Here is a 13,116-nt window from a genome sequence, read left to right on the forward strand (position 1 = left end):
TGGGGAAAGTTTTCAAATCTCCTCTAGGTGATTCTGAGGTGCAGCCAAGGTTGACCACCACTAAGCTAGAAGAATTTTGGGCTCTTGGATTTCTGTGAATTAGTATTCGCACTCAACCTGAAATTCTCTAAGTGATGGAATGCGCATCACTTCACCAGGTAGTTCCTTCTTTGACTGATGGTTCTAATTGTGAAACCTTATTTTTTCAACTGAACTGAAATTTTACTCCATACCAATTCTATTCCCTGGTCCCAGTTGCCTTGAGATCAAGTCATCCCAATTAATAAACTGTACAGTTGAAATTTGGATTAGCTTTTTCCGGCCACATCCTTTTTTTGCCTCCAGTTTCTCATCTCCTTCCCACCCTGTAATCTCACCTGATAGCCAGTGCCCTAATCTCTCTGCCTCCATGAAAACTCACTCTCAGCAAAGTATCTGAGATGAGTCGATTGCTCACTGGCATGATGGAGTCAATTGACGGAGTGAGTATTGCAGAGACCTGGCTCCACCTGGCTCTATCCCTGTGGGACCTTGGACATGACCCTTTCACTCTCTGGTTCTCAGGGTTCCCATCTCTAGAGCTAGTAGGACTAGTCTAGATTAGTTCTTAAAACTCTTTCAGATCCCATAATCTAATCTGGGAAGGACTAGACTGGGAAGCATAGGAGTAATAGCTAATGTAGCCAATGGAAAGAGAATGAGAGAGAAGAAAGGAAAGAAAGAGACAGGGAGGGAGAGAGAAAGGAAGACAGAGAGGGAGAGAGGGAAGAGAGAAAGAAAGCAGGAAGGAAGGAAGGAAGAAGGGAAGGTGGGACGGATGAAGAGAGGGAAGGGAATGTATTTAACCAATAGAGGAGGATGGGAGGGAGGGAGAGAATTGGGATTGGGGAGGAAGTTTGGAAAAGAAGGAGGGGCCGGGCATGGTGGCTCATGCCTATAATCCCAGCACTTTGAGAGGCCGAGTCAGACGGATTGCTTGAGGCCAGGAATTTGAGACCAGCCTGGCCAACACAGAGAAACCCCCATCTCTACTAAAAATGCAAAAATTAGCAGGGTGTGGTGGCATACGCCTATAATCCCAGCTACTCAGGAGGCTGAGGCAAGAGAATGGCTTGAACTGGGAGGCAGAGGTTGCAGTGAGCCGAGATCACGCCACTTCACTGCAGCCCGGGCAGCAGAGTGAGACTCTGTCTCAAAAAACAGGACGGAGGGAAGAAGGAAGGGAGAGAGGGAGGAGTGAGGAAGAAAGGGAGGCCCATTGCAGCCTTTTGAAAACTTTCTAATGCATTAAGCAAAATATTTTGAAAATGTAGACAACAGCACTACTCTTTATATAGTTACTTATTACACAGTGCTGGTGTGCTGTTTGAATCACAAATTGCATGCTAATGGCCTAATTCATAAACCATTGACATTCTTTATGAGTCCTTAGCATTCAGAAATGAAGAATTTCTGTTCAAAATATAATTTGCATTGCAAAATTCAATAATTTAGTTTCTCATATTCATTAATGCCTAAAACCACAACGCATAACTTATCCCATTCCAACCCCCTCCTTGGGACACTGGAAAAAGAAGTGTTTCAGCTGGGAAATCAAGTACTGCTTTTTATGGCCACGTTTGAAACTGCTGTGAGAGTTATCACAAGGGAAGCCATGTTGGTTTTCTTCAAGGAGTGGGCACTGAAGGATTCTGCCACAACAAGATAGCAGAGGTAGAAAGGCCTCTTGCACCCATGCAGAAGTTTATTTAACCTTCTCAATCTCAGGAACCCCATCTGAGACCAAAGTTCCTGCTGAAAGAGATGTGTGATTTTCAGTGCACTCATCCATAGAAAACTCAATGAAGTGACCAGTGTAACATTCAAGGTAACAATTGAATAATTCATGGGACACTCAGTTGAATAGTCTGTGGAATCCTCAATGAAATGACCAATGTAACAGTCGATGGAATAGTCCATGGGAAAATTGAATAGTCTGTGAAGCACTCAGAGGGACTGTCAATCAGATATTTAATGGAAAGGGCTGTAGAATTCTTTGTGAACTAGAAATGAGGAACATTCCCTTGGCAGATACCTCTGTTATGAGATACGGAACCTACCTCATGTAGATGAGCAGTAAAGTTGAATTCATAGCAGCTCTAGCTGTTTTTGTGTCCTAGTATAAGTGAGGCACTGAAAATCTGTTGGAAGAAAGAATGGAGAGGTGGATTGCTTATGGAAGAGCCAGTGGGAATGCTTACTTGGCTCAGGTGCCCCTAGTAAGGTCTTTTGTGGTACTACCTGGGGTTCAGCTCCAACACACCAATCTTGATTTGATGAGTTTTAATTACAATGTGCTAATATAAATTTTTCTTTTGAAACAATGCGTAGGCTGCTCAGAACCCATATCCTAGTATTGAGACAATAAAATTGAATGAACATAACTCCTGGAGTCAAAAGTCCTGCATTTTAATTTTCACTCTGCCTCTAGCCCTCTGCGTAAACTTGTCCAAGCCACAACCTCTCTCTGAGATTTATAAATAGGGAAGTTTGGATGTCGTGGTCTCTAAAAACTCTTTCAACACTAAAACTTCTAGGACTTCTGAATCTGACCCTAGTATCATGATCGAAATTGGACACCAGTCACTCCTGTCTGGGTGTGCTTGCCTCCCAGAGCTGCTATCCAAGGCCATGAAAGGTGAAAGGTCAAACACCTTACTAGAATTACATTCTAGGGGTCCATTAAGGAGAACCACGTGTCTTATTTAGTGCTGTATTCCAGGTGCTCAACATACAACCTGAATATCATTAGTGCTCAAGAAATAATCATTCAGGCCGGGCACAGTGGCTCACGCCTGTAATCCCAGCACTTTGGGAGGCCAAGGCGGGCGGATCACGAGGTCAGGAGATCGAGACCATCCTGGCCAACATGGTGAAACCCCGTCTCTACTAAAAATACCAAAAGTTAGCCAGGCATGGTGGCGGGCGCCTGTAGTCCCAGCTACTCGGGAGGCTAAGGCAGGAGAATGGCATGAACCCAAGAGGCCGAGCTTGCAGTGAGCCGAGATCATGCCACTGCACTCCAGCCTGGGTGACAGAGTGAGACTCCATCTCAAAAAAGGAAAAAAAAGAAAGAAAAGAAATAGTTATTCATTCATTCCTTCAACAGATGTTTTCTGTGCACTGACACTGTGATGAGCTACATTCTAAGCAGTAGAGGTATCATGATGAACAACATAAATAAAGTCCCTACCTTTATGGAGCTTACATGGGACTGGAAGAGACAGATAACCAACAAATAAAGCACACATAAACAAAGCAAACAAGTTTGAATAGTGATGAGAGCTGATAAAATAAAGTAATTGATGGAGAATTGTTGAGATGAAGGGATTACTTTCGATTAGTTCAAGAATATATCCTCAGACATTTGATAGAACATTTGAGTTGAGACCTGGATGACATCAAGAAGCCAGCCGTGGGAAGATCCCAAGGCAGAGTATTCTGGAAAGAGAGAGGAGCAAGTGTCAAGGTCCTGGAGCAGAAACATGCTCTATGAGTTCATGGAAGATGGGCCAAGGCCTGTGTGGATGGAGTATTGTGAGGGGTGATGAATGGGTGAGGTGGTTATGGTTCATGTCAGAGCCTTTGGTACATGGTCAGGGGTTAGTATATTATTCTAAGTGTAATAGGAAACCACTGAATATTTTTAAAAGGTAAACGGCATGATCTGGTCCAGAGCTTTAAACGATCGAGTGGATGTTTTATGGAAAATTGAATTGTTGAATGAATGGAGTATGAAGTACCGATTGAATGTTACGTGGATTATTTCACTGAGGGTTCCACAGACTATTCAACTGAGGGTCCCATGAACTATTCACTTGTTAACTTGAATGTTACATTGGTCACTTCATTGAGTTTTCCTCAAACCAGCTTACCGAAAATCACACATCTCTTTCAGCAGGAACTTTGGTCTCAGATGGGGTTCCTGAGATTGGGAAGGTTAAATATGCTCCTTGGAAGAGAGTCATCCCGGGAAAGTGACACCTGTCCAGGAGAAGGACGCAGTCAGGCATTTCAGAAAGCAACTCCAGTGTGACTCCTGCTGCTGTGACATCTGACCACGAAAGCCATCCGTTCTGCCTGGTACCCAATGCCTCTTTGTGAAGCCTGAAAGTGGCTCTCACTTCTCCCTCCTTCTGTCCCTGCAAAACTCTATCCCTGCAGCCTTGCCATGAGAGCAAGTCATTCATCAGAAAATCTGAAATATTTATTGTGCATATTTTAAAGGCCAAAGTGCTACATCATTGAGCTCTGCCCAGATGGGGACAAGATTTCGCAGTGTGATGACTGGGGTAAGGATGTACCAGACAAAATTGCAGACAATTAATCTGTGCAAATGTAATTCTTCAAAGGTGACCGGAGGACTTGCTTAAGCGCCAAAGACAAACCAGTCCATAACGACCATCATTAAAATTTAATGCAATTTGCTTATTTGAAAAAAAAAAAGGAATTCTTCATGTCCTTTATAGCTATTACTTATCGTACTCCTACAGGGATAATGTGAGAAGTGGGAGCAGGTGGAGGGTGTAGAATTGCTTTGAGGGCTAATCATGAGCCAAATTCTGGTGGGAGGGTCTCTCCGAGGCAACTACATCTATAGACATCCCTCTTTCCTGTTCCCATCACTACTTTTCCTTTGGCAGTGAAAGCAAAAATAGTAATGGGGTGGTACATCAGATGCGATGACACACACAAGTGCTTGGTGGGGGTGCTGAAGGCAGAAGTGCTGGTGGATAGGTGAGCAACATGGTGGTTGTTACTGACTTTGAGCAAGTCCTTTGATCCTCAGGATTCTCATTTATAAAATCTACAAATGTACTTGGCACATGGTCAACATTGAATTCATGCAAATATCATCAGAGTTATCATCGCTATGGTTGTACTCCTAGATACCGGCTGTGGGCCTTTGGGCAAATCTCCTAAGATTTTCATAAAGCGGAATTATTACTGTGTCTTCCCCATTGGGATCTTGGAAAGATTAGACAAAGTAACATGTGCCCAGCACTTAGGTCCCTGTGCAAGTTCAGAGAACAGCTACTCCTGTCATCATCACCTTCTCCATCAGTCTCAGTGATTGACTTTCTCCTAAGGTCAAGACTCACCTTGGAACTGGGGCTGGTGCTGAGATGCTATGGTGGGGAGTGGTGGTGGAGGGGTGTGAGTGGTGGGAAGTCTCACCATCTGAGTGTCCTCTGTGCCTAGTCTCTAAGTCTCTATGTCCCCCATCAATAAACAGGGGCACATATTGGAACCACATACTTCATAAGCCTTGTTTTGAAATAAAATGCAGTCATAGATACTAAGGCACTAGGAAGGGTTAAAAAGCTCTATATAAATATAAGGTGTTGATGGTTATTGTTTATTAAGTAGTGAGGACTTTTTTATTATTATTTTGATTCCTCTAGCCCTGAGATAGCAGATAAATCAGAAAAATGTCAAGTCAGACTGAAACATAGATCTCCAGGAACCAGGATACAGAGCTTCATCGGGATTTTTTTTTCTTCTTACAATCTTCACTGAAAGACATTTGAAGGGAAGTTAATAATTGAAACATAATGAATAATTGCAGTTTGGTGTCCATAGCACAATCATAATTGCCAGTTTATTACTTTTTTAGTATATTTGCCAAGTATTAATAATATTGAAATAATGCAAGAAGATCATGGGAAATAAATGAAATATATCATTTGTCAAGGAAAAAGGATTTCCAAACTGTAGGCACTGCTCTTATGAGTTCTGTGATGAATGTGGCATTGCAGCAAATCCTTCACCGTGGGAACATCACCTGCAAATTTTGGTTCCTGCATAATTCTCATCAAGTCAAATAAAGGTGATGGTATGGAAGACCCACTGTGTAGGGAGGCCTGCCATCTTTCATGTGCTGCCTGGGGTGTGTGGAACACAATGTTAAAGAAAGTCCCAGAGCTGAGAATCATAATACCCAGGTTTTAGCCCCGGCTCTTTGGTTTGATCCTGAACAAGTGTCTTATTAAGTCCTCATGGTCAAAATGAAAGACCAAAGCTTCAAAAATGAAGGGGTTGGGGAGGGCGCTGTGGCTTACGCCTATAATCCCAGTATTTTGAGAGGTCGAGGCAGACAGATCACCTGAGGTCAGGAGTTGGAGACCAGCATGGCCAACGTGGTGAAACCCCGTCTCTACTAAAAATACAAAAATCAGCTGGGTGTGGTGGTGTGCACCTGTAATCCCAGCTACTCAGGAGGCTGAGGCAGAAGAATCACTTGAACCTGGGAGGCGGAGGTTGCAGTGAGCCAAGATAGCGCTATTGCACTCCAGCCTGGGTGTCAGAGCGAGACTCTGTCTCAAAAAAAATAAAAAATAAAAAATAAATGAAGGAGTTGAAACAGGTCCTGAATCCCAACTCTTTTGTCTCTAACAACCCATTTTATTATTTTTAGCCCCCAGGTACTCGCATGTTTTGAAAGCTCTTCATATAATAATTTGTACTTAGCTAACGTCACCATGCCTTGATGTCTTCTTCGGGAACTTTGAGGGACTGAACATCCTTGTCTCTAAAATGAGAAGGTTGACTTGAGTGAAGGCTTGTAACCTCGGTATCTCAACATTAGAGAATAATGACTAGCAATGGGGAGAGTCACAACTAATTTATTACTAAAATCAGCTCAAGTAATGAAGTCTTCTATAAATTGCTTAAACAAATTAAAGTGGATTCAAAGGTCCCTCTGACAAAGCCATTCTTGCACCCTTAAATTCAGCTGCTTGTTCTTTTTCTTTGTTTTTTTTAATTTTGGTTTGTTTTTGTTTGTTTGTTTGTTTTGGGTTTTTTGCTTCCATGTTTTAATCATGTACCAGGCATTGAGCTCAGAAAAAGGGGTGGACTCACAGTTGAGGCACTGGGAATCATCACTGTTCATGGTCTAATCATCCACCCTCAGTCAGTAGTAAAAAGAAGAGCAGGTGTGAAGGGCACTTGTTTGTTTCAAAATAGAGATAATATTTCCTTTGTCATGGCTGTAGGAATCACACATTTTTACTTTTATTAAAAATACAATCCAGGTGCAGTGGCTCACACCTGTAATTCCATCAGGTGTGAGCCAAAGTGGGAGGATCATTTGAGCCCAGGAGTTGGAGACCAGCCTGGGCAACAAGATGAAACCCTATGTCTCCAAAAAATTTAAGAATTAGCTGGACGTGGTGGTGCATGCCTGTAGTCCCAGCTTCTTGGAGGCTGAGGCTGGAAGATTGCATGAGCTCAGAAGTTGAAGCTGCAGAGAGCTGTGATTGCATCACTGCACTCCATCCTAGGCAACAGAGTGAGATCCTGTCTCAAAAAACAAAAACAGGCCAGGCATGGTGGCTCACACCTGTAATCCCAGCACTTTGGGAGGCCGAGGCCGGCAGATGACCTGAGATCAGAAGGTCAAGACAAGCCTGGCCAACATCATGAAACCCCATCTCTACTAAAAATACAAAAATTAACCAAGCGTAATGGCACATGCCTGTAGTCCCAGATACTTGGGAAGCTGAGGCAGGAGAATGGCTTGAACCCGGGAGGCAGAGGTTGCAGTAAGCCAAGACCTCACTATTACACCCAGCCTGGGTGACAGAGCGAGACTCCATCTCAAAAAAAAAACAAAAAAAGAAAAAAACAAATATATATTTATATATGATAATAAATCTGCCACCAGGATATAACTGATGCTAGTATTTTAATAAACATTCTTCCAAATTCATATAGCTATTCACATATACGTATAGATTCTATTTTTCATAACCATGATAACATCATATGATATCATATGGTGTGAAACTACTATCTGGTTTTATCCCCCATTCTGTTTTATACCAGGGACTTCTTTCCATAACAGCAAAGCCCTGCAGAAGTTTTCCATTCTATTGATTTACTGTTAATAATTCACCATTGACATCCATGGAGCTATCAAAAAGCAGCTGTAAAAAAAAACAAGAAAGCTTATTGTGTACTGATATGAACCACCTCCAAGATATGTATAAGCATAAAAGGCAAGGTTAGAACACTGTTTACTTTGCTCCTATTTGCGTAAAACAAGAGAAAAAAGAAAAAAGAAAGGTGTCGTGGCAGGGCTGGGGTGGCAATATTTAAACATTTTTGCCCTGAGACTGGGAGCGGTGACTTACACCGGTAATCCTAGCACTTTGTGAGGCCAGGGCAGGTAGATTTCTTGAGCCCAGGAGTTCAAGACCAGCCTGGGCAGCATGGTGAGACACTGTCTCTACAAAAAAAAAAAACAAAAAACAAAACTTAGCTGGGCATGGTGGTGCCTGCCTGTAGTCCCAGCTACTCAGGAGGCTGAGGTAGGAGGATCACTGGAGCCCAGGAAACCATGATCCTTCCATTGCACTGTAGCCTGGGTGACAGAACAAGATAATGTCTCAAAAACAAAAAAAAAAAAGATAAACATATTTGCTCTGGAGGGGAAGCCAAAGAATTGATGGTGCTGGTTGTGCTAGGAGATAAGCCAGTGGGCAGACAGAGACCTGAGGCAGGAGAGAGAAGTACCCATGGAATTTTGGACCATATGACTGTATGAACCTAGACAAAGAATGTGTGTGCTGTGGTTTTTTTGTTTGTTTGTTTGTTTGTTTGTTTGTTTGAGACAGAGTCTTGCTCTGTAGCTGAGGCCGGAGTGCAGTGGTGCGATCTCAGCTCACTGCAAGCTCCACCTCTCGGGTTCACACCATTCTCCTGCCTCAGCCTCTGGAGCAGCTGGGACTACAGGCGCCCGCCACCACGCCCAGCTAATTTTTGTATTTTTAGTAGAGATGGGGTTTCACCGTGTTAGCCAGGATGGTCTCGATCTCCTGACCTCGTGATCCGCCCGCCTCGGCCTCCCAAGGTGCTGGGATTACAGGCGTGAGCCACTGCGCCCTCCCAGCCGTGCTGTGCTTTTATGTTGTATATGCTTCATTGCGTATCTGTGTGTATGTATGTATTTAATTTGAATACAGTAGATAAATTTGTGTTATATTTAAATTATATCATTTATAATGTATCTATTTGTGACTTTGAGAAAACAGTTTATCACTGTATTCTCCATCTCTAGTCAAATGCCTGGAATAAAAGGAGCTCAATAAACATGTACTCAATAACTTGATGTTTGAACGAATAAATAAATTCTGATTATTAAATGGCATATTTGTGAGTTGCGATTTTTTTTAGTTACTTCCACTTTTTTCAGTTTGGGTGTTTGGTCACAATCTGGGCATTGCCATGCAACATGTGACCCATGTGATTAATGTCTGCCTGGTGTGTGGTGCTGAATAAATGTTTGCGGATCCCTGGGCCAACAGCCCTCGGGGTGCTTCCAGCTGATATAATCTGGAATTCCAGCATGCGATCTGGAAGACACAAGATTCAGGGGTCTTTTTCCTCTCAGAAGGGAATTGAGGGGTGGGAGGTAGAGAAGCTAGAAGCAGAATCCCAATCCAGGACCCACTTACCCAGAACACAGGCCCCTGGCCCGAGTGACTGCTCCAGGTCCGCAAAGCCTCCTTCTCTCTCTGACCCCCATCAGACCCAGAGGAGGGCTCTGCCTCCTGCAAGCAGGCTCAGATGCCTGGACAGATCTTCCCCGCAGCTTCACACCACCCTCTCCTTCCATCCTCCCACACCCCAATTCCTTTCTCGGAGGAAAAAGACCCCTGAAGCTTCACTCTTCCAGATTCCATCCTGGGATTCCGGGTTGTATCACCTGGAAGCATCCCGCGTGCAACTGGCCCAGGGATCCTTAAATATTTATTCACCACCACAAGCAAGAAAGACGCTGTTCATACAGATCACATGTCCCATGGCAATATCCAGATTGTAACAGAAAACCTAAACTAAGAAAGAAAAAAAAAAATGGAAGTAACTTAAAAAAATTACAACTCACAAATATGCTATTTTTCAATTATTTTATTTTTTTAGCAGAGTCTCGCTCTGTCACCCAGGCTAGAATGCAGTGAAACAATCTCAGCTCACTGCAACCTCCACCTCCCAGATTCAAGCTATTCTCCTGCCTCAGCCTCTGGAGTAGCTGGGATTACAGGCACGTACCACCATCCCTGGCTGATTTTTGTATTTTTAGTAGAGATGGGGTTTCACCATGTTGGCCAGGCTGGTCTTGAACTCTTGACCTCAGCCTAAGGTGATCCACCCACCTCAGCCTCCCAAAGTGCTCAGATTACAGGCTTGAACTGCTGCACCGGGCCACAAATATGGTATTTAATAATCAGAGTATATTTATTCATTCAAACATCAAGTTATTGAGTGCATATTTATCAAACTGCTATATTCCAGGCACTTGGCTAGAGATTAAAGATACGGTGATGAACTACTTTTTCATAAAATAGTTTATAGGAGGAATAGAACAGTCTCAGATAGAGGCAGGAGCTCTGGAGTCCAGCCACCTGAGCAGGAATCCCAGCTGGTCGCTCACCTGCTGGGTATCATTATCTCAACCTCAGTTTCCTCATCCATGAAATAAGAATGATGATGATTGCGTTGAATTTATCAGACTGTCATAAGTCTTCAATGAAATAATGCAAGTAAAATATCTGGTATATAGCAAGCACTCCAAAAATCTCAGCTATTTTTACTGTTATAATAGCACCCATTTTATCCAAGGTTGGATAGTCAATGAAAGATACAGAAAAAGACAGGGAGACTTGGGAGTTGATAGGAACAGATGAAGTAGAAGTGATGAGTCAGGAAGCAGTGACATTCCGTTCACTCACTGAACCAATTTTTATTGACCACTCACTATAGCTCAGCATTCCACTAGGTACTGGGAACCAGTGGTAAGCAGACGGACATCGTTCCTATCTTCTTGGAGCTTGCAGACTGGTGGGAGAGATGGACATAAACCAAAGAATCACACGTATAACTGCTAAATTTTGACAATGGCAATTGTTACAGAAGAGAGATGTAGGATGTTTCAAGAGCTAACAACAGGAGGACTTGATCTAATGAGAAATATCAGGGCAGGTTTCCCTGGAGAGTAATGTTTGAGCTGAGATGGAACTCAGGTTAAAAGATTAAGCAGCAGGTGCAAAGTCCCTCTGGCAAAGACATACGCATGGAACTGAAAGAAGTCCAGAGTTGCCAGAGAGAGGCTACAACGGGGAGTGTAGAGTGAGGTGAGGCTGAGATAAAAGTCTGGACCAGCTCCATGCAGGGTCTAATGATAATAATGACCACAAATAGAGTGGCAGCAATCATATATTGATCTCTTGCTATATGCCAGGCATATTATATCATATCATCTAAACTCATGACAATACCATGAAGTTGGTGCTATTATTTTCTGCATTTTACAAATGGGGAAACAGGCTTGAGGTCATGTGGCTACCAAGGACGTGAACCAGTTATGTCAAACTCAACAGCCCTCACAGTCTTGGACCCGGAACGTCATACAATTTGTCATACAAATGAGGACAGTCCAGGGGTACATTATTAATAATACTAAGACCACATATATAAACCAGGACCTCCCCAAGCACTACTGGATAGTATCTCAGGATAAAAAAAATGAAAGTACTTTGTAAACAGTGATATCTACTAAGAGATCAGAGACAATTCATCTGACCATAAGGTTCAGGAAAGGGAAAGATCTCAGTGTAACCAGGAGATCATTTTCTTGAACCAATGCCTCATTCTGCTACAACATGAAGCTTCATTCCAGTCCCACATCTTCAATATATTTGACACTTTGGAAAATAATTAATTGTGTCAGTTTTATTAATGTTTAAAATACAAATTAAAAATGTGACAAATGAGTGAGAAACAGCAGTCTGTTTTAATGAAAATTTCATATTCTCCATCAATAAATCATAAACTAAAGAGAACCCAACATAAGCCACAATATTCGTTGCCTGTCTGTGTAAGGGGTTACTTGGCAGATGATTCCACTTGGGAACTGGGAAGATTCTAGAATTCTGCAGGGCCCAAGAGTTCAGGCTGGTAAGGATCAAAGGGGTCTGACTTAGAAAGATGTAGCACAGGCTCCAATTCCCCTGTTCTTTCCAAGAACAAAGGACTTAGAGAGATGTAGCACAGTGGCCCAATATGAACTTTACCTCTAAGGGATCCACCACCCTGCGAGGCAGCTTTCACCAGGACAGCATGGTGATCAAGAAAAAGCACCCCAACATTAGGTTGAAATGCAGCAGAAGCATAGCATTGTGTGGCCTGAGAAGTCATCCACCATCACCCTCACTGATTGAGATGTTGAGGATGATTCAGGGTGGGGGGGGTCCCTTGACCAAGGAGGATGTGAAACCAGGTACCCCTCTACTTCCTCTGCCGAGATTTCTCCTGCTTCAGACTCTGTTCCAACTGTAGGGCTCATTCCCAAACTCTGTGTGTAGAACCTCTACTGAAATGTTCTTTTCCCTGTTTTAACTTCTTACAAGAGATGTTTTACCCTACCTCTGGGTAGCAATAAACCAATTCCATCTATTTCACATTTTTAAAGAAACTCAGATAAGGAGATGCGAGGGTCTCCCTTGGTCATCCCAGGTCATTTTAAATTCCCAAGTCTGCTCCTCCAGCACCATCTTGGAAAACTTTCATATCGGATTTCAGGTTTGCAAAGGATTGGGCCTGATTGAGCTGGATCTGCTTTTCAAAAATTCTAAATATGTAAGAACGATTTGGCAGGGAGTGGTTGGAAATGCAAATTCCTTGGCTTTATAACATTCTAAATATTGATTCTGTGGGTTTGGGGTGGGGGAGGCCAGCAAAGGAGGTAGGAGTGTGCTTTGCACATAAGCAACCGAGGTGCACTATTCAGAAGCACTACACTAAATGAGCCTTGGAAGGAACAGGGGAATTGGAGCCTGGGGTTGGTAGGTTATTTGAGGGAACTGGGATATTTCCAACCAGAATCTCCTCAGTCTCAACTCCCCAGTCCTCCCAGCTCTTCCCCACATCCTCCCTCTGCACCAGAGTTTAGCAAACGCAGTCTTCTTAGGCCAGATTGAAATGCCAGAATGTATGGAGATTAATCACAGAATAATACAAACTGCCGCTTATCATCTCCCATATATTTGACATAATTACCCTACAAGCAACATT

The 13,116-nt window shown here is 43.0% G+C and overlaps 1 protein-coding gene across 1 annotated transcript in view; it reads right to left on the reverse strand.

Moving 5' to 3' along the window:
* Positions 1–7,712: 7,712 nt before the first annotated feature.
* TMEM114 (transmembrane protein 114) overlaps positions 7,713–13,116 on the reverse strand; it is a 49,403-nt gene continuing 43,999 nt past the window's right edge. The window contains exon 3 of the mRNA XM_024233774.3: positions 7,713–7,970. Coding sequence (XP_024089542.1) covers positions 7,960–7,970 — 11 coding nt within the window. The 3' untranslated portion in view covers positions 7,713–7,959. The remainder of the gene's footprint in view (positions 7,971–13,116) is intronic.

Source organism: Pongo abelii, chromosome 18 (genome assembly GCF_028885655.2).
Source record: "Pongo abelii isolate AG06213 chromosome 18, NHGRI_mPonAbe1-v2.0_pri, whole genome shotgun sequence".
Taxonomy (NCBI): domain Eukaryota; kingdom Metazoa; phylum Chordata; class Mammalia; order Primates; family Hominidae; genus Pongo; species Pongo abelii.